The sequence below is a fragment of the Branchiostoma floridae genome, chromosome 9, assembly GCF_000003815.2.
Source record: "Branchiostoma floridae strain S238N-H82 chromosome 9, Bfl_VNyyK, whole genome shotgun sequence".
NCBI lineage: Eukaryota > Metazoa > Chordata > Leptocardii > Amphioxiformes > Branchiostomatidae > Branchiostoma > Branchiostoma floridae.
In genome coordinates, this window is record NC_049987.1 from 6,491,387 (window position 1) to 6,513,152 (window position 21,766).

Consider the following 21,766-nt stretch of genomic DNA (forward strand, 5'->3'; position numbering starts at 1 on the left):
TAGACGTTTGTACTCACAGCTTCTGGCCTTGACCTCGGTGGGGAAGATGGTGGTCATGGCCTTGTCGGTTCTCGCGGCGTCCTTGCCCTACAAACCCCGGGCATTCTTCCTGTGACCTGTAGATTATGGGGTGACCTAACATCGTGCAGCCTGGATATCGGGGATCTCTTTTCCGCTCGTCTGCAATCAAAAGCCGTTCCTCTTCTCAAAGGATACCCTGAAGGCGGCTCTTGTGCGTCCAATGCGGCAAAGGTAGAGACAGCTATGACGAGTCGTCCAGGCTGCGGGTCGAGAAGGAATGCCATGGGAATGGTGATCAACAGCCTGGAATGTTTTCTTAACCCGTTCTCCACGAAAAGGACAGAGGTTATTGACCAAGGCGCCCTACTAATTGAGTATAAAACTAAAAGCGGTCTCTTTTTTCGAGCTGAATCAGAATTTGATTCTATAAATTTATCTAATAAAGCTCAAGATTTGTTTTGAGTATCTCACATTTAAGTCGATTCTAAAGAGCTTCGACCCCAAGGCATCGTCATCGGATATGTGAATCTTCTTTCCATTTCAAGCCAGCTTAGAAACAAAAACTGACACAGCATGCAAAAATTTGTCCCGAAGTAGTCAACAAATGCATGTTCCCAATCTTCGCGATCAAGACAAGATAACGTGGGTTCCATTTTCCTAACTTCTGAAAAGAAATCGACGACTCCTTGTCGCTGTAAGCACTATAAATGAGAGCGTGCTGACATTTTTCTTCTATAAATACGTAATTCCAGTCACTCCCACCCCCAGCCTCCCTGAAGAGCCAAACCTTGCAACTATCTCCCAGCCAATCACAGCTCGCGCTAAAAAAACCAGACGAGCAGAATTCCACGAATGTGATTACACTTGCTATTTACGCTGATATAAAGGCGCCCACCCATTCCGACACTATTCCGACAGCTTTTGACCGAAAGGTAGACGGCTTGTATTGCTTACTGCTTCTGTTTATGTATTGTATCTTTCGTTGCACGAAGTAGCGTTTAGACAATCATCTCTTTTAAAGTGTTGTAATGTTATGTGATTTTATCGCATGCTAAAACAGTCGTCTGAGTTAGAGGTTTTAGCAAACGCTCGTACCGCTCGAACGGAAGGAAGGGGCAGAGAGAGCATGAGAATTGGAGTGGGAGGGGAAATAAGGGGACAGACACTATTTGTAGGGAGGCTGTTTGCTTGTAGTTCTGAGACAAGCTTTCCGTTTAGGATTGATGTGCGAAATTTTTGCCCGATCTCAGGGGTTTCCATCCGAAATTAGGTCAGCACAAATTATTCTTAGAATCTGCATTCATCTGTCCCTTCCCGTGGCTCCCATCTCTCATGCCTTGCAGGACCTAGAGCTGTAGCTCATCTTCTCTCGTCTCTCCTGTGCAGCCCTGTCGGCGTGCCACTCCTTCCTGCAGTAGCAAAGTCTGAGGAACCAGAGCCAAGATGCCGCCCAAGCAAGACAAGATATCCGACGACCCTCGGGTCTACATCTACGGTGACACCAAGTTGCTGATGGAGCTCCGCTCCGCACCGTACGACGCCAAGAAGAACGTCTGGATCCCCGATGATAAAGATTGCTACATCGCTGTGGAGGTCAAGGAAGAGAAGGGCGACAAGGTCGTGGTCCAGCTTCCCAAGGGCGCCGTAAGTACAAAATTCACTTTAAAGTGTCACTTCGTCAGATTCGTTGCAATTTGAACATTCTTCAACTTTTTACGAATGTACAATAACCAATTTATTTCTTTTTTAACGTTCTGTAGACCAAGGATGTTCCCAAGGACAAGCTTGTCATGATGAACCCCTCCAAGTTCGTCTGCTGCGAGGACATGGCCAACATGACCTACCTGAACGACGCCTCTGTGCTGGCGACCCTCAGGGACCGTTATGCCAACGGCATGATCTACGTAAGTAGTGACTTTAAACATAAAGTTTTGACTACTCCGAAGTTCGACTTATCAAAAAGAATCGCCATTTGGTTTTATTTTTCAATTGAAGACTTGATCGAAAGCAATCACTGATGTTGACGAGAATATTCAAATACATCTCTTATCGAAGAATGCTCATTAATTGGGACCAAGAGAAAGCATTAAAAATGTTTATAATAAACTATCTGCCGCCTGAGGATATTTCTCACAAAATAATCTTTGATAAAAACACTAGCATGCAATGACAAACATCTCGTGAAACCTCTAGTGGTGCTCGTTAGTCAGAAGTGACGCTGAAAGAAAGTGCGAAACGCTGAGAAAAAAACACGCAAAACAAGTTGGATCAAACAAATGTCTGAACATTATGTAAGTAAGGCCATGTGCGTTACATGCACACCCAAAGGCATTCTGGGGACATCTGTTGGTGTGCCGTGTAACATTCAGCTGCTTTGTCATGTAACATGTTGCCGCAGATCCTAAGCAACGGTTCTGTCACAATTTCGCTGAAAATCCTATGTGACTGCACCAATAACACCAGGAAGAGCTAGAAACGCATTGTGGATCCACGCGACCATGTCTCATTATGGCAATGGTGTCAATCACTGTTGGTACAAGGCGCGGGCCGCTCGCGTCATCAAAAACGGGAAAAGACAAACACGCGACATTTGGTAAACAGCAGCTGGGCACGCGCTCTGGGGAGGCTACTTCAAAAGGGATACGAACCTGTCAATCTGACGTCAGCTAACAAAGCAGGAATGCGAGGGGGGGACGTCAAACTGGGATAGACCACTGGGAAAACATTACAATACAAGGAAAGATAAAATGATAGGCCGTGACCAAAATGGACGTACCGTTTATATCGTCGGATTTCAGAAAAGCTATGACAGAATCGACCGTTGGAAAATGTTGCCCGCAAAGATGGATGTTAGACTACACATGCACTGTTGTCCCAAGAATGACCTCAACTTGCTGTACATCGTAACTTCAAGTATACATGCGTCCAGGTCCTTAAACTGCACATTCCTCGCCTGATAGTTCATTGACATAAACCATTTTATTAAACACGAAAAGAACAAAAAATACATTCAAACGCGCTATTAATGACTAACGCAAAACTTGTATTGGCTTGACTCCGTTCGTTAACTCATTAGTTTCTCAAGCCATAACAGTTCTCTTTCTCCTACAACAGACCTACTCCGGGTTGTTCTGCGTCGTGATCAACCCCTTCAGGCGCCTCCCTCTCTACACAGAGGAGGTTGTGGGCATGTACCGTGGCAAGAGGCGTCAGGAAGTGCCGCCTCACTTGTTCTCTGTGGCTGACAACGCCTATCAGAACATGTTGATCGGTAAGGTCATTTCGAATTCTTGCCTTTAATCGATTGTTGACGACAAACAGTGTAGATGATTGAAACAACAACGGTTTCTTATTCTATCGTTCATATTATGCGATGGACATTTTGACGAGAGACGTAACGCAAATTGAACTAAATTGGCATTTCAAGGTGTTTGTGAAATCAACCTCAGCTGCGTTGGTCCTTTTTCATTCCTACTTAAAATTCCGAGTCAATCTGACGACATTCCATTCTTTTCCTCTTAATCGTGCAGACCACAAGAACCAGTCTATGTTGATCACGTAAGTATCTATTTCCGTGTTTGTCGATTTTTAGCCAGTCATCTCATATGCATGAGCAGGGCCCACAAAACCTTACAAAGGAATGCCAGTTGGGGGAGGGATGCAGCGTTGACATGTATCACTGACCGATAGGTTAGTTTTCGCTGGACACAAATATTTGTATTTTGTAATAACATCATACAACACTGTTTGACCACAGCGGCGAGTCTGGTGCTGGTAAGACTGAGAACACGAAGAAGGTTATCTCCTACTTCGCCCAGGTCGCTGCCATGGGTGGTCCCAAGAAGGCTGAAGATGAGAAGAAGATCACCCTTGAGGACCAGATCGTGCAGACTAACCCCGTTCTGGAGTCCTTCGGTAACGCCAAGACCGTCAGGAACAACAACTCCTCCCGTTTCGTAAGTACATATGTCACAATCAGTGAGGCGATGTCGACCGCCTCCGATTAAACATCCTTTCTAATTAATATGTTCTAGCGCATCGTAAACGGGTCTATTTATCATTTTTGACATCGTTAAGTTTCAATCACATAGCCATAGACAGACTGATGCAATTCTTGACTGCGATAAAATCATATGCAGTGTTTGGATCATGAACTGTGTAACAAAAACACATTTTCCTTACCGGTATGCCTGCTAACGTTTCGGCAGTCAATCAACTGTCTCTATTTGACACAAAGTAACATGGCTGCAATTACGACATCCGAAATTTAACTTATTCATCCGTTATGTTCCAGGGTAAATTCATCAGGATCCACTTCAACACCAAGGGCAAGTTGGCTGGTGCCGACATCGAGTCCTGTACGTATACAACTTATAATAAAACACTTTAGATTTGGTTTTATCTTTTTCACTCTTTACCTTTGTTTGTTTGTTTGTTTGTTTGAACCTTTATTTATTCATTAGAAGCTCAAATCGACCAGCAGGCCGCTTTTCATTGAGATCATGAGGGAGGTCAGGGTAATATGAAATATAATACAGATACAGATTACATTGAGTACTATTAGATTCATCAACCTATATCACTACACATACATGGTACAAAACACATAGGACGCAATACATTTTATCATTATTTTGTTTGGTATTAATCCACCGTTTTATATGAAGTTTGGAACCGTCTTGCCTCATTCAGATCTGCTGGAGAAGGTGCGTGTGATTGAACAGCTGCCTGGTATGGAGCGTGGCTACCATATCTTCTATCAGCTGCTGTCAAATGGCATGAAAGAGGTCACAAGTAAGTATACGTCTGTGAACGTTTCAAGAACGTTTAGAAGTGAGTTCGGCACGTACGTCATTCTGTAGTCATAGGAGATAATGTGAAAGTACTAGAAGACGTACCGTACGATAGATTATTCCAAAGCCTCGCCGAACATATCATATGAAGAGCCATTGAGGCAGCCTATAAACAACGACGTTTTCTAATCATACATTACAGAAATGTTGATGGTGAATGAAGATGCCCACGAGTACAAGTTCTTGGAAAAGGGTGAGAAGACGATCAAGAACGTGGACGACAAGGAGGAGATGCAGTTGACGGACGAGGCCTTCGACGTATTGGGCTTCACCCAAGATGAGAAGACGAACATCTACAAGCTCACGGGAGGTCTGTGCCACTTCGGTAACATTAAGTTCAAGTCCAAGCCGAGGGAGGAGCAAGCCGAGTGCGATGGCACCGAGTGTAAGTTTCAATTTGAGTATATCATTATTTAAGTCGAAGAGATACATTTTGCTTAAGTACTCTTGCTGCTAACCATGAGACCAACTACTCTCGAACTGACAAGAACCACAACTCAAGGGAGCGAGCGCTAGCTAATGTTGTGCATATTCAATCTCTACTCAGCTGCCGACAAGATGTGCTTCCTGTACGGCCTCAACAGCGGTGAGCTGCAGAAGGGTCTTCTCAAGCCAAGGGTAAAGGTCGGCAACGAGTGGGTGTCAAAGGGCCAAAATTGCAACCAGTGCAGCTACGCCGTCAGTGCCCTGGCTAAGGGTGTGTTCGACAGGATCTTCAAGTTCCTGGTCAAGCGTTGTAACGACACCCTGGACACCAAGATGAAGAGGGAAAACTTCATTGGTGTACTGGATATTGCCGGCTTCGAGATCTTCGACGTAAATATAATTTCTTAGATAATGCGCCACATTGAACATTTAGGAAAAGGCAAATATGTCTAACATTGATATGACAATCGCAATGGAAAGTACAATAACTGGTTAAAGTCAGGCATGCTTATTAGATAAGTACCAAGAACGAAACATATTTTTTGTCAGTACTGAAGCTACAATACGTTATAGCACGCGCAGATAAACGTTAACAGTTCATGGAAGGGCACGTGTGGTACAAAACAATTAACCAACTTGATGGTGTTTCAAATGTTAATAACAATCATATTTTCTCCATAGTTCAACAGCTTTGATCAGCTCTGCATCAACTACACCAACGAGAAGCTGCAGCAGTTCTTCAACCACCACATGTTCGTTCAGGAGCAGGAGGAGTACAAAATTGAAGGAATCGAGTGGGAGACCATCGATTTCGGTATGGACTTGGCCAAGACTCTCGCCCTGATCGAGAAGGTGAGTAGAGGACTGATTACCGCACACTTGCATCAATGTGAAATAGATTTCTTGTACAATTTGTGCAAGACAATATTTTTCTTCCGGCTATGTATCTGTGAATGTGACAATTTCTCTCCATTTCCAGCCCCTGGGTATCCTGGCCATTCTGGAGGAGCAGACTATGTTCCCCAAGTCCAGCGACAAGACCTTCATCGACAAGCTGAAGGACCAGCACTTGGGCAAGCACACTAGCTTCCTGAAGCCAAAGAAGCCCAAGATCCCCAAGTACGAGGGTCACTTCGATTTGGCTCACTACGCCGGTAACGTTACTTACAACATCTGCGGCTGGCTGGAGAAGAACAAGGACCCCATGAACGAGACTGTGGTCGGCTGCTTCAAGAGGTCCGCAAATGAGCTCCTGCATGACCTCTATGCAGACTTCATGACTGCAGAGGATCAAGGTTAGTGCTGTCTTTCTTTGCACGAACAAGTTTGTCAACTCGACGCCACTGATGTCTTTTCTTGACCTCCTCGTGTCTAAGCCTCCACGCAACAGACTCGAGAGCCTGGGTACCATACCATAGAGGAGCTCGAGATGCTCTTCGGTGCTGTAGGGGTGGCTGGCCCGTGCAGTTAATTAGTGCAGGCCGGGGGAGTTCTTACGGAGTTAGGTTAAATTTCGTCTCGCTGGCGGCGTAAACTCCAAATGCCGGCTACAAGCTTTAGTGGCGAAATCTCTAAGGGTAGCTAATCAGACAGGCTGACAGATGCAGGTCGGTGCCTAAACACAATGGGCCGGGTAAATCACCTCAAAGTCGACCAGCGGAGAATGGTACCCAGTCTAAACAGACTCCTGAGTAACGCTAACGTTTTATTCGGAATTTTGTGCGTAATCATACAATTAAATCCATGCTCGGCTGATTATGCTGTGGTACAAATACGGCTTTATCTTAAACGTTCAAAATAGCTACTCATGGACATGTTTCTACCCTCTGTAGCTGCTGCCCAGAAGAAGTCAGGTGGTGGCGGAAAGAAAAAGGGAGGCGCTCTCCAAACCGCCTCTGCAACTCACAGGGTAAAAACAATTGACATTTTACCCATGAATTTCAAAACTCAAGGTAACAGTAAGCAAAGTCGTGCCACATACGAATCGATTCTTTGAAACTAACACAGTCCTAAACTCCTCTAACATCTTCTTTATTCTCTGTCTGTATATAGGACCAACTGTCTAGGCTGATGGCCACTCTGCACACCACATACCCGCACTTCGTGCGTTGTCTGATCCCCAATGAGTTGAAGACGGCTGGTCTCTTGGACGCCCCGTTGGTTTTGCACCAGCTGACTTGTAACGGTGTACTCGAGGGTATCCGTATCTGTCAGAAGGGCTTCCCCAACAAGATGGTCTTCAAGTAAGACTTCTTTGATGATTCTGCCTTGCTACGGTAGTGTGTTCAATTTTAAGAAAAAGATTCGGCATCAATGCAACTCAAAAAGCAGAGGCATAATAATTTGTCGTCATTAATGTGACATATCAACTATTTGCAATCTTCAACAGGGAGTTCAGGCAGCGCTACAAGCCCGTGGACCCGGTCTTAGCCAAGGAGATTGAGGACGACCGTGAGTGCTGTGTCAAGCTCTTGGAAAAGTCCGGCCTTGCTAGCGATGGCTATGGTGTCGGCAAGACCAAGATTTTCTTCAAGGCCGGCCAAGTCGCCCACCTTGAGGACATCCGTGACGCCAAGCTGGCTGTCATCATCACTGTCATCCAGCAGCGCATCAGAGGCAGACTGCAACGTGTTGAGTATGAGCGCCTCAAGGATCAGAGGTACTGTATCAAATCTCTCATTACCACAATAGCTCTGGTCAGATATCTACACAGAATGTTAGGAAGCCTACTAAAATGCATGTGGACGCATGACTTTTCTTCTCTTTTGTGAGATATAAAAAATATTAGTGTTATGAGTCAAACGACTAGTTTCGCAGTTTTGTAACAGAAATCGTTCTCCGATCGCAGGGCTGCCCTGAAGATGCTGCAGCGTAACGTCCGTAACTGGATGACCCTGCGCAACTGGGACTGGTGGAAGCTGTTCTGCACCATCAAGCCTCTGCTGTCTCAGTCTCGGGCAGATGAGGAGCTCCGCAATAAGGAGGAGGAGCTGACCGAGCTTAAGGAGGATATGGAGAAGGAAGAGACCACCATGGCTGACATCCAGCAGAAGTTGACTGTGGTCGAGCAGGAGAAGAATGAACTCGCCGCTCAACTGTCTGCGGTTAGTACTGAGAAAATGTTACCATCAATTGCTGTGCAGTCTGAACTAGTGCCCTCGCTGGGGGATAATGGTAAGAAGTAGAAACTTCAGGATAAGAAACAATATACATTTTCTAGTGTTTGACCATTCAGCATATTCATACTCGTTTGAACCCAATTGACAGGAACAAACCAACACGGGTGACATCGCCGACAGGGCCGAGAACCTCATCAAGAATAAGGCGGACATGGAGCAGAAGATTATTGACTACAAGGAACTTCTGCAGGAGGAAGAGTCTAAGAACTCCCAGCTCGGTGCCGCTAAGCGCAAGGTACGTTTCATCCCTTGTGTTTCAGTCACAAGAACCGGTGTAAATCATGCATTCCAGATATTACAACCACGAAACACTTTCATTCAAATATTAGATAACAGTGAAGATAACTGAGAACGGGTTCGTTTCGCTAAAACAGGTTGAGGGAGAGGTGGACAACCTGAAGAAGGACCTGGAGGAGATGGAGAAGACTCTGCAGAAGGTGGAGAAGGAGACACGCGGTGTGGAGAACAGGGTTCGCACCACCTCTGAGGAGCTGGCAGCCCAGGAGGACCAGATCGCCAAACTGTCCAAGGAGAAGGCTAAGCTGGAACAGCTCAATGCCGTACGTATGCCTACTTGACAAAGAACTGTTATGGCAAACTCTGATCTCCGAATGCTACAGTTTTGTAGTTCAAAATAGTTCAAGAAAACGTTCATATTTTATATAAAACTAGATTAACAGAGTAAAGCAATAGCTGTGAATACTCATTATCTTCATTTGAAATTAATACAGACCACCTTGGAGGATCTGCAGAAGGAGGAGGACAAGGTCAACAACCTCAGCAAGCTCAAGGCCAAGCTCGAACAGAACTTGGATGACGTAAGTAATGCTTTGCTTCTTTTGTTATTACCTTGCTAAAAGCTGAGAATTAAGAGCTAATATAACAAGCCCGTTGTTTTGTTTCCAACTACCTTCCCCATCGTCTTTAAATCTGAACTAATCGCTTTCTCTTATCTTTATCTAGCTGGAGGAGAACCTGGATCGCGAGAAGAAGGCGCGTGCCGAAGCCGAGAGGCTGAAGAGGAAGCTGGAGGGTGACCTGAAGGCCGCACAGGAGACTTTGGGAGGTCTGGAGAACGAGAAGGCCGACCTGGAGGAGCGCATCAAGAAGTATGAAATTATTTTTGCTGTTCTAAACTATCAAAGAGTACAAAAATAGAAATATAGACAAAAACTTAAATACTGGTTTATATTTCATTCCGAGATTTTTAAACCTTCGCTTATATCTCTTTCCCTGCTTCCGACAGGAAGGAGTTTGAGATCAAGGGCCTTGAGGCTAAGCTGGAGGACGAGCAGGGTCTTGTCACCTCTCTGCAGAAGAAGATCAAGGAACTGCAGGGCCGCATCGAGGAGCTTGAGCAGGAGCTTGAGGCCGAGAGGAACGCCCGTGCCAAGGTCGATAAGCAGAGGGCTGACCTGGCTCGTGAGCTCGAGGATCTGGGAGACCGTCTGGAGGAGGCCGGTGGTGCCACCGCCGCTCAGGCTGAGGTCAACAAGAAGCGCGAAATTGAGCTGCAGAAACTCCGCCGCGAGCTGGAGGAGTCCAACATGCAGCATGAGGCCACCGTCGCTGCCCTCAGGAAGAAGCTGACCGACGCTAGCTCTGAGCTGGGCGAGCAGGTGGAGACTCTGCAGCGCGTCAAGGCTAAGCTGGAGAAGGAGAAGACCACCCTCAAGATGGAGGTCGATGACCTGGCCACCAATGTCGAGGCCATCTCAAAGGGCAAGTTGAACGTGGAGAAGGCAAACCGTTCCCTCGAGGAGCAGATCGCCGAGTCCAACGTCAAGATCGAGGAGTCCGGCAGGCAGATCCAGGAACTTACGTCATTAAAGTCCCGCTTTGAGACCGAGAATAATGAGACCAGCCGCCAGCTCGAAGAGTCCGAGAGCCAGTGCAGCCAGTTGGGCCGTGCCAAGAGCATGCTCAACCAGCAGCTCGAGGAGCTGAAGCGCCAGCTTGAGGAGGAGACCAAGGCCAAGAACCACCTGTCTCACCAGCTCCGTGCTGCCCAGCATGACTGCGACACCCTGAAGGTTCAGCTGGAAGAGGAGCAGGAAGGCAAGGCCGAGATCCAGCGTGCCCTGTCCAAGGCTAACACAGAGGTCACTGCCTGGCGTGCCAAGTATGAGTCCGACGCCATCCAGCGCGCCGAGGAGCTGGAAGATGCCAAGAAGAAGCTGGCTGCCCGTCTGCAGGATGCTGAGGAACAGGTGGAGGCCGCCAATGCCAAGTGCAGCTCTCTGGAGAAGGCCAAGAACAGGCTCGCCGGTGAGGTCGAGGACCTCATGATCGACGTTGAGCGGGCCAATGCTGCTGCAGCTCAGCTAGAGAAGAAGCAGCGTCTGGTTGACAAGCAGATTGGCGAGTGGAAGACCAAGTGCGAGGAGATCGGTGCTGAGCTGGAGACCTCAACTAAGGAGGCTCGTGCCTACGCCAACGAGCTGTATAAGCTGAAGGGACAGTATGAGGAAACCATGGAGGCCCTGGAATCGCTCAAGAAGGAGAACAAGACTCTACATGGTAAAACGAGTTTTTGTTGCTAGCTTCCTTTCTTACAATTTTGTGATATCTTCCTGTAATTCTTCCATAAGCCGTGATTATAGACTACATAAATCATTACATGGAAGTTCGATCTTTCGAACTTAAATAATGGACCGATCTCGAGGCCCCGTCCCCTGTTCGATCATGTTCTATTTCGAACAACTCCGTCAAAAACAGCGCTTGTCGGACAGAACTGGCCGCCGACACTATTAAGCTAATAATAGCGACTTACTTCGGTTTAACTTTTTTCAGCCACGAAATCTCAGAACGGGCCGAAAAAATTGCGCTGCCTTTTTTGTTGAGGGCTACATCCACTGGGTACAGTCATTTGATGATACGGCTGATACAGGTGCGGTAAGGGCGTTATAATGTAGCCATAGTGGCAGCGGGAGGCACCGCATAGCATCATCTTGATGGTGATGAGGAGTGCCCAGTTTCTGACATGCGGTCCATGCACGTGGAAACCAGGGTACATAAATCTGTGACAGGGTTTCTACTGCATTTGTAGCATGCATAACAGCTGCATGCATGCTCATGACAAAAACGAACACGATGGTCAAATGTGGCCCAAAAGTTTCCATTCGAACGCAGAGTATCGGGTTACCGGGGCTCCCGCGCGGTCCCCGCGGAGGGCTGACGGTGACTGAAACATCTTCTACAAGATCGTGATAGTTAGAAAAGCAACCCCTCGCACGTTTCTCGTCGATATTAAATGAAAACTGGCAGTATGTATACGTCAAATCTTACCGTGTACGTGTGCTGCACAGTTTTGTCTCAATGTTTTCTGAAATCTGCCTAGTTGGTTGATTAAGAAAGGGTGTTTGGTGGACAAAAAAAAACAAATACCATATTTAGATTGGTCCTAAATTTGACTGAAAATCCAATTTATTTATATCATATAAGTAATGATTGTAAGATCAAACTTTCTGTCTTAGGAATTTTTCAACTTGTACTTAGAACTATTTTTACAGCCAAGATAAGGTCAAAAAATCTGCTTTTTCACACTTAAAGACTCATAATTAAAAAATGCATCCATATTTCAAAAATCCCTAAGACACAAATCTGGAGATATTAGTTGTCGACAATGTAAGTCCTGAAAGAGTTGATTTGCACGCGTTTGGTAAGCGATCTAAATACCATGTTTGGTCGTATGTCGAGTCGCGCTGATAGGGACATGGAGTAATTGATACCGCCGCAAACAAGTGTTGTAATATTCAAGGACACCAATAACGACGCCAGCAGCTTTGTTACATGTCACATGTTCCAAACTAAGCGGCAGCAAAACTAAGCTTGCCAGATAACGTCTTATATTTATGAAAATGTTTGTTTTTCTTCTGACGTACGGCACCCAGGAAAACAAGGGCTTTTTCTGCGTGTTTACTGTAACAACCTGCAGGTGACCGCGGATGACCTCCAATAGAACGCCCGTTCTGTTCGATTACGTCATTTGGAACACGATTCGTGTTCTAAATCCCCACATAGAAGTCTGGAAATTTTGGGGCCAAATTTTACCATCGTGGAAATTGAGAGAAAAAGCAGTTCGGGCACTCGTAGAGAAGAAGCTTGTACTAAACGCCAGCTAACAGGACCCTTCTACAAAGTCAGCAAGTGCAGAGTCCCGTGCCTTATACATACCCTGCTCTACACATGCATTCAGCCCATCAACAATATATATATATATATATATATAATGCTAAACAGTGGCTCTGCCTCCCAAAACAGCTACACTAGGTGGATGTAGTCTTCAACAAAGAATAGCATTGCAATTTTTCTTTGGCCATTTCTGTCCCACTGCGGCTGTTTTTGACGGAGGTGTTCGAAATAGAACAGGGGGTTCTACCTGGTTCTATTTGTTCGATATGGCATTCGATCGGGATCGATCCATTATTGGTTAAGGGATTCTAATATTAAAAACTCTTCAGATGAAATCCACGAACTGACCGACCAACTTGGCGAGGGCGGCAAGACAGTCCACGAACTCGAGAAGGCCAAGAAGCGCATGGAGGTAGAGAAGGAGGAACTGCAGACCGCCCTCGAGGAGGCAGAGGGTGCACTGGAAGTAGAGGAGGGCAAAGTTCTGCGTGTCCAGCTCGAGTTGTCTCAGCTGAAGGCTGATATCGACCGCAGGCTGGCCGAGAAGGACGAGGAGTTTGAGAACACACGGTAAGCATTCCTTTTTCGATGGAATTTCTGTCATGATTTATTATAAAGTTCAGGTTAGTCCCTTACACAATAACAAATCATTGATAAAATAGCACAACGAAGGAGGCTGACACTTTTATTATAAAATTCGTCATATTTCCTCATCGTCATTGCAGCAAGAATCACCAGAGGGCCTTGGATGCCCTGCAGACTACCCTGGACGTGGAGGCCAAGGGAAGGAACGAGGCTGTCAGGGCCAAGAAGAAGCTAGAGGGCGATGTGAATGAGGTCGAGGCCGCTCTAGAAAACGCTTCCAAGGCCAACAACGAGGCCAGGAAGACCATCAACAAGCTCCAGAACCAGATCCAGGAAGTCCAGGCCACAATCGACGACGAACAGAGGGCACGTGAGGAGGCCCGCGAGCATCTCGCCATGTCTGAGCGCCGCTCCAACATGCTGACCGCAGAGCTCGAAGAGCTCCGCAATGGCCTTGACCAGGCCGAGAGGGCCCGCAAGATGACCGAGGCCGAGCTTGTGGAGTCTTCCGACCGCGTTGGCGAGCTGTCTGCACAGAACACCTCCCTGGCCGGCCACAAGAGGAAGCTGGAGGGTGAGATAGGAACCCTGCAGGCCGAGCTGGATGAGGTTATGTCTGAGCACAGGCAGACCGAGGAGAAGGCAAAGAAGGCCATTTCTGATGTAAGTAAATCTTTGCTCAAAAAGTGATACTCATTCTGTGCATTTGTTTACTTTATCTTTATTCTTGTTTACGTCGTGTTATATATATTTTCTCCATTGTGTTTAACATTTCTTTGTTTCTTGAATAGGCCTCCCGCATTGCCGAGGACCTGCGCCAGGAGCAGGAACACACCGCTCACATCGAGAAGAGTAAGAAGAACATCGAAGCTGCGATCAAGGACCTGCAGAGGAGACTGGACGAGGCTGAGGCTATTGCGATGAAGGGTGGCAAGCGCGCACTGCAGAAGCTGGAGGCCAAGGTGTCTATTGTATCTTAGTAACCGTTTATTTTGCATATGGGCAATTTCTCTTTGACGAACTCAATATGGAACAGTTTTAAATTTAGGTGATTGAGAGAAATCGCCTTTTGTTTCACTAACACAGGTGCGTGACCTGGAGTCAGAACTCGACACTGAGCAGAGGCGCCACCAGGAGACCCTGAAGAACCTGAGGAAGAACGAGCGCCGTCTCAAGGAGCTGAGCTTCCAGGCCGACGAGGACCGCAAGAAGGAGGAGCGCATGCAGGAGATGGTCGAGAAGCTGCAACTGAAGATCAAGACTTACAAGAGACAAGTGGAGGATGCTGTACGTAACCATTTTTTCAACATCATTACAACGCGTATTCTCTACATTTTCTTATACGTGATGTTAGAATTACTTCATTGTAACATATACGGACAAGTGGTGTAAGTGGTGTAGTAGCAAATGATCAACATCTATTTGATGAATCGTAATACATTTATCAATTTTCGCCATGCATATCCATTTACAGGAGGAGCAGGCCAACGTTAACCTGGCGAAGTGGCGCAAGACCCAGCACGATCTGGAGGATGCCCAGGAGAGAGCCGAGATGGCCGAGTCCGCCCTGGGCAAGATGCGCGCCCAGCACCGCTCTGCCTCTGTAAGACATTAGCGAATTGTCCTTCCCGCGCAAAACAGTTGGAATAGTACACTATCATAAAGCAATTATTTCCAGCTGATGCCATTTCTAAGCGAGAATAGCTGCTACCTCAGTACAATTGGCAGGAGCTAAAATGCTTATTGATTTTAATTCCTTTGAAAAATACTAGGTTTATCATTAAAATGACGAAATGCTTACGCCCGTCTTTCTACTGACATGTCCGCCTTCTTTCTCTGTTCCAGGGCAAGAAGTAAAGCGTTGACTGACTCCCCCGTCTGTAGAATGTAGAACACACAGTCGACTACAGAGACCCAGTATGGTACATCGGTGCTCTTGATGCCCCCCCTTACCGGCAGCACTCCCGTTCGGGAGCCCCAACGCACGCACTTCTTTACTGACACAGCAACCAAGTGGGAGTGAGGCTGGGTGAAGTGGTCATCGATTCTTCCGATGTGAAACTAAACCTTAGATCGCCATGTTTGAACATATATCAACACTGAATAAGTCAATTTGTCGCTATATTAAACTTGTCACTGTACGCAATCCAAACTGGCTAACACCCTTGTCATTAAGGTTATTTTTCTACAATATCTGTTAAGTTCGACATGTGCAGCTCATTAAGTTGATGCAATGACCCCTAATTATAAAGAAAAGCTGACGCAATTTCAGAAACTCACCAAGAATTTAGGACTGACGCCGATAAGAACTTGTGCCAGCCCAATATTCGACGCACTCGACATTTTGGACGAGGATGAAATAAGAATATATATTGTATGTGTATCTCTTCCGGGACCACTAAGTAGTCTTAGAGATGCTTTTGAAGAATGTATGGTTTGTGACGTGTATGGTTGCTTCGTTGCATTTGATACTGATTAAACTTCTTTGAACAAAAAGTCAACTTTGTTCGGTACTTTTATATCCGTTTCATATTTAATCATAATGCTTATTATAAGTAAAAGGATAATGAAATCCTACATCTGTGGCTAGTGCATCCTGCAACTTAAGAAATTCATAGAAGTCCAATGATATCGTTATCGATAATTGGCAGAAATGATTGACATAAAAGCAAAGTGCTAGTCCAGAGCTAAGACCTAAGTTATCCCCTGAGCCGCTTTGGTCTGTAATGAGCTCGAGAGAAGCTGACAGCGGGGAGCCAGTCGGATCTACGATCTCATCTTTATACCCAAACTAACGACCAATTACGCTACTGCTATGCAATAAATGTAGGAATTTACCAGTTAATGATATCCAGTTGTGTGGCGTCGATGGTTTAGTGGTTAGGCTAGCACACACCGGTACGATTGCTGGTAGCAACTGACTTAACGGGGCATTATTCTTTCGATAAAGGCGACACAACGTCCCTTACCCTATCGAGATGACTTTGATACTTTATTGAAGAAAATCCATTAGTGTTCGGCCTGAGGACAAATAACTCATCTTCTTGGACTTCTTAACATCACAGTTATGCAGACAATAGAATATAAATGGAGAAATAACGTGACTCCGCCTTGCAATACCGCGTCGCAAAACAACATAAACATGCCCATGAAGCTATAGAACAACCGGTATCTTAACCCATCCTTTTAAAGTAGCCCTCTGTGATGTTTTACATTTCCATTAGAGACAGAGAACGTCTCAGCCACTAATGGAAATGTAAAACATCACAGAGGGCTACTTTAGTGAGACCGCTGGGTGACCAGACAGGTCGCTAAACGTTTTGTATGTTTTGTTGTCTGTTACACCTTACTTTTGTACGGTGCATTATATTCGGACTATGAAGTCAATGGCCACGCAAACCCCATTTTGGGTACACAATGGGTTTTAACGGTCACCGTCTAAGGCTTAGGTACCATTTCCGAAACGGGGCCCGACCGGGATGTTTGTGGAAACGAAAAATGAAACTGTTTACACAAACTATGCTCCTGACTATTTTATTTAAATTCTGTGTGTGTGTTTTTTTTTTTTGCCTTTTTTATCATATCTGTCGGTTCAGAAAGCTACCCGGCCGGGTCCCGGGTTGGGAATTGGTACCTAGGCCTTGGGGACCTTACTGACGTCGCTTTAGATCCCGAAATTGCTTGCAGTGTAGCTACCGATAATGATGCTGATACGCAGATTAGAGGCTATCGCTAATTTAAAGACTGGACTTAGAGGATCAGTGAGACATGTCCGATGGGAAAAGACCAGAGACAACCGATAGCCCTTATCGGTACGTGTGGTCAAGCGGGATATGTGAACAGAGGTAGGTATTAATTAACCAACATAATGAACAAAACTACAAGTACAAGAAGTACGAAAAGTCGTAGTTTCCACTCGCGAGTGTTCTACAGGCAACCAAGGAACTAAGTATGATTTAAATTGAGACAAATAGCTGGTAGAAGTGAGTAGTTCTGTAAAATTACTAAAAAAAAGTTACTGCCGGCCAACCGAAGTGATAACAAATTGATAGGGCGCCGAGACCAAATTTGGTAAACTATGGCATAAATGCTTTCTACCCCCATCGCGACTTCGGAACGAAAAAAGACCCGCAACAAACAACCTCCACCAATGGCGTGGCTGTGGCTATATTAGAGTTATTTGCTATGTAAACTTTAGCATGACAATGACAAGTATCGGTGGGATGTGAGTTTATACTTTCCACAGAAAATGATAAGAGGAAAAGGAACGGAATATTTGCCTCACAAATGTCCCCTTTTTTATTAGAACCTACTCCGCATTGCACATATATACCTAACTTTTAGCCAGGAGGTGTTATTCAACAAAACAGAATGTCCTTGCTTTTAGTGAGTGACTCAAGAGTTGGCGATCTAGAACCACATATATAAAACCACATATATATTTATAAAGTACAACCGATCGCTATAATTCATAAGTCTAACAATATAGAACCACATCCATATCCACACAGTACAGCGAAGGCTATAATTCATACGTCTAACATAACATATTTATCAACGCCTTAACAAGAGGCCAACGGCGGTCAGTCACCCATATCCTCTCCTGTCCCCAACGGTATTTTGTATATGCGGCCGTAAATCAAAAAGCACTTGTGATATCCAAAAGGCCTCGCTTTGAGAGAAAATGATTTCATTTTTTTAACAATGAAAACAGGATTAGGATTTAGTTTCAAGTTAAGTCCTGAGTTACAAACTGGGTTATGTGAAATATGCCCTTGTTTCCGGCTTAGGTGCGTAACTTTTGAATTGACCCTCCTATTCCGTAGTCACGTAAGGTTAAGCTCTAACTTTAACTGTTAGACATATAGACGTTTGTACTCACGGCTTCTAGTCTTGGCCACGGTGGGGACGATGGTGACCATGACCGTGTTGGTTCTCAAGGCGTCATTGTCCTACAGATCCTGTTCTTCCTGTGACCTGTAGATTATGGGCTGACTAACACCGTGCAGCCTGGATCTCGGGGACATCAGCAATCAAAAGCCGTTCCTCTTCTCAAAGGATAGCCTGAAGAGTGCTCTTGTGCGTCCACTGCGACAAAGGTAGAGACAGTCAGGCTGCAATGGCTTGCCGGCCAGGTTGCGGATCGAGAAGGAATGCCATGCATGAGGATGGGAATCAACAATCTGGAATGTTTTCTTAATGCGTTCTCCTAGAAAAGCACAGAGGTTATTGACCAAGGCGCCCTACTAATTCAGTAAAAGGACGGGCATTTTTTCGAGCTAAATCAGAATTTGATTCCATAAAGTTATATAATAAAGTTCAAGATTTGTTTTACGTATCTAACATTTAAGTCGATTTTAAAGCGCTTCGACACCGGGCATCGCCATCGCTCTTCTCAGGATATGTCAATCTTCTTTCCACTTAATGCCAGCTTAGAAACAAAAACTGACACAGCATGCAAAAATTTGTCCACTCAACCCGAATCATTCGACATACGCATTCTGCCATCCCCAGTTTTCGAAGTCAAAACAAGATAGCCCAAGTCCCATTTTCTAAACTTCCGAAAAGAAATCCCCGACTCCTTGTCGCTGTAAGCCCTATAAATGAGAGCGTGCTGACATTTTTCCTCTGTAAATACTTAGTTCCACTCACTCCCACCCCCATCCTCGGCTGCCCGTAATGCACCTGTCCGTTAAATTAACGTCATGCTCGGCAATCCCTGAAGAGCCAAACCTTGCAACTATCTCCCAACCAATCACAGCTCGCGCTAAAGAAAACCAGCAAATAGACGACCAGAATTCAACGAATGAGATTACACTTGCTATTTACGCTGATATAAAGGCGCCCAACCATTCCCACACTATTCCGACAGCTTTTGACCGAAAGGTAGACGACTATCTTGTATTGCTTACTGCTTCTTTTTTGTGCCTGAGTAGATAAGTATTGTATCTTTCGTTGCACGAAGTAGGACGATCATCTCTAATAATGTATTGTCAAGTTCTGTGATACTTCTATCGCATGCCAAAACAGTCGTCTGAGTTAGATCTTGAGGTTTTAGTAAACGCTCGTACCTCTCCCTGCCCCTTCCTTCCATTCGAGCGGTACGGGGCGTTACTAAAACCCTAAGATCTAACTCAGACCACTGTTTTGGCATGCGGATTGGAGAGGGAGAGGGAATAAGGGGGCAGACACTATTTGTAGGGAGGCTGTTTGCTTGTAGTCCAGAGGCCAGCTTTACGTTTAGGATAGACGTGCGAAATTTTTGCCCGATCTCAAGGGTTTCCATCCGAAATTAGGTCAGCACAAATTAGTTTATTTTTAGAATCTGCATTCATCTGTCCCTTCCCGTGGCTCCCATCTCGCATTCCTTACAGGGCCTAGAGCTGTAGCTCATCTTCTCTCGTCTCTCCTGTGCAGCCCTGTCGGCGTGCCACTCCTTCCTGCAGTAGCAAAGTCTGAGGAACCAGAGCCAAGATGCCGCCCAAGCAAGACAAGATATCCGACGACCCTCGGGTCTACATCTACGGTGACACCAAGTTGCTGATAGAGCTCCGCTCCGCACCGTACGATCCCAAGAAGAACGTCTGGATCCCCGATGATAAAGAATGCTACATCGCTGTGGAGGTCAAGGAAGAGAAGGGCGACAAGGTTGCGGTCCAGCTTCCCAAGGGCGCCGTAAGTACAAAATTCTCTACGAGTGTCACTTCGTTAGAATCGTTGCAATTTGAACATTCTTCAAAACCAATTTATTTCTTTTTTAATGTTCTGTAGACCAAGGATGTTCCCAAGGACAAGCTTGTCATGATGAACCCCTCCAAGTTCGTCTGCTGCGAGGACATGGCCAACATGACCTACCTGAACGACGCCTCTGTGCTGGCGACCCTCAGGGACCGTTATGCCAATGGCCTGATCTATGTGAGTAACACATTCACAGTATACTAGTTTCAAAAAATATAGCTGCGTTTTCACAAACTGTTAGATGATGCGACTATTAGTATTAGCGAATTCGCCTCGTGTTATTCAATTTATGCATTTGATGGGTGGACCTAAAGTGTTTTGAAAGAGAGTATGGTGTCTGTTAACACAACAACAACAAAACTGCAAACAACTTGAAACTAGAGAGAAACGGCGAACGCGAACGAGGCAACTTTCAGGTAGCTTTACCTTGAACCAGTTGGTGTGAGCGCAGTGTTTTCGCGTGTTTTATAGCGTTTGGTGTCTAGTGGTGACTCTGTGACGAAGTGACGCTGACAGAAAGTGCAAAACGCTGGAGAAACACATGCAAGACAAGTAAGATCAAATAAATGTCTGGACACGATGTAAGTAGGGTCATGTACGCTAGGTTTGCAAAACCAAGGGTATTCTGGGGGCATCTGTTGTCTTGATGTGTCGTATGACATTCAACTGCTTTGTTATGTAAAATGTTGCCGCATATCCTAAGCAACGATTCTGTCACAATTTCGCTGAAAATCCTTAGTGACTGCACCAATAATATCAGAAAGAGCGAGGAACGCATTGTGGGCTTAATTCGCGGATCCACGCGACCATCTCCAATTATGGCAATGGGGTCAATTGCTGTTGGTACAAGGCGCGGGGCGCTCGCGTCCTCCTAAACGGGAAAAGACAAACACACGACATTTGGTCACAGCTGCCGGGCACGCGCTCTGGGGCGGCTAGTTCAAAAGGGATACGAACCTGTCAATCTGACGTCAGCTTTGCGAGAAGCTTTGAGAGGCTTTATTAGTCCATTAGCTGTCATACAAAATTCTAAAAAAAGTGTACACTGCTAATCTTTCTGAGCTAGCAAAGCAGGAATGCGAAGGGGGGGCGTGAAATTGGGATAGACCACAGGGAAAACATTGCAATGCAAGGAAAGATAAATGATAGGGCGTGACCAAAATGGACGTACCATTTTTATCGACGTACGAATTTCAGAAAAACTATGACAGAATCGACCGTTGGAAAATGTTGTCCGCAAAGATGGATGTTAGACTACACATGCACTGTTGTCCCAAGAATGACCTCAATTTGCTATATCGTAACTTCAGGTATACATGCGTCCTGGTTAGCCTTCGGCCCGTAGGCATTGTCATATTGTCTTTTTACCTTCGCCAAGAAGGTTATATTTTGGTTAGAAAATTTTCGGGTGTCCCAATATGTAGGTCAATCTTATATAACTCGAGCAGCTGTGGATGGAATGTCACGATATTTGGTATTTGAGTTGCGTTTGCGTATACCAAGGTTTTGTACGAAAATGGTACTTCTGTCACTTTCTGTCGTGAGTGCAGCGGGGTGAGTGTGTGTGTGTATTTGCGTACAAGATAACTTTTGACGCTGTGGATCGTTTTGCATTATATTTGGTAATTATTTAGGGGTTTGGAAAACGACGGTCAAGTTCGATTATGGGCGTCCTGGCGACAAGTTGCGGTACTGCAGCGGAGCATCGAAGTTGGCGTTAAAGTTATCCTGAAGTGGCAGGTTGAGGATTTTTGGCTAGTGGATACGTCTTTGGGTAGGGAGTAAGTCGTGTAAGTTTTGGCCCCCTGGCGGCTTGTTTTGAACTGCAGT

General features: G+C 45.6%; 2 protein-coding genes across 3 annotated transcripts in view; both read left to right on the plus strand.

Annotated features, from left to right (window-relative positions):
- Positions 1-941: 941 nt before the first annotated feature.
- Positions 942-15,699, plus strand: LOC118422858 (myosin-7-like). The gene is made up of 27 exons (XM_035830672.1): positions 942-953; positions 1,408-1,665; positions 1,782-1,925; positions 3,136-3,292; positions 3,552-3,579; positions 3,779-3,977; positions 4,316-4,379; positions 4,714-4,815; positions 5,017-5,259; positions 5,422-5,690; positions 5,982-6,152; positions 6,280-6,595; positions 7,133-7,209; positions 7,353-7,543; positions 7,690-7,959; positions 8,149-8,404; positions 8,568-8,714; positions 8,854-9,039; positions 9,211-9,297; positions 9,443-9,588; positions 9,726-10,999; positions 12,943-13,183; positions 13,339-13,861; positions 13,990-14,160; positions 14,285-14,485; positions 14,673-14,801; positions 15,044-15,699. The coding sequence occupies exons 2-27, from the start codon at positions 1,465-1,467 to the stop codon at positions 15,053-15,055; spliced, it is 5,805 nt and encodes a 1,934-aa protein (XP_035686565.1). The 5' UTR covers positions 942-953; positions 1,408-1,464; the 3' UTR covers positions 15,056-15,699.
- A 3,284-nt stretch (positions 15,700-18,983) lies between these two features.
- LOC118422855 (myosin-7-like) overlaps positions 18,984-21,766 on the plus strand; it is a 16,819-nt gene continuing 14,036 nt past the window's right edge. Inside the window, exons 1-3 of one of the 2 annotated variants that reach the window (XM_035830670.1) lie at positions 18,984-19,084; positions 19,616-19,873; positions 19,970-20,113. In XM_035830670.1, the coding sequence (XP_035686563.1) occupies positions 19,673-19,873; positions 19,970-20,113 (345 nt within the window). In that variant the 5' untranslated portion in view covers positions 18,984-19,084; positions 19,616-19,672. Of the gene's footprint in view, positions 19,085-19,590; positions 19,874-19,969; positions 20,114-21,766 lie in introns of those variants that run through there. The other variant, XM_035830671.1, reaches the window with a different exon arrangement.

Excerpts from the sequence above, each read along its gene's own strand:
- LOC118422858 (XM_035830672.1), top strand. The coding sequence starts at position 1,465 with ATGCCGCCCAAGCAAGACAAGATATCCGACGACCCTCGGGTCTACATC. Across the intron at positions 7,210-7,352 it reads CCGCCTCTGCAACTCACAGG|GACCAACTGTCTAGGCTGAT; the intron begins GTAAAAACAATT and ends GTCTGTATATAG. Across the intron at positions 14,486-14,672 it reads AGAGACAAGTGGAGGATGCT|GAGGAGCAGGCCAACGTTAA; the intron begins GTACGTAACCAT and ends ATCCATTTACAG.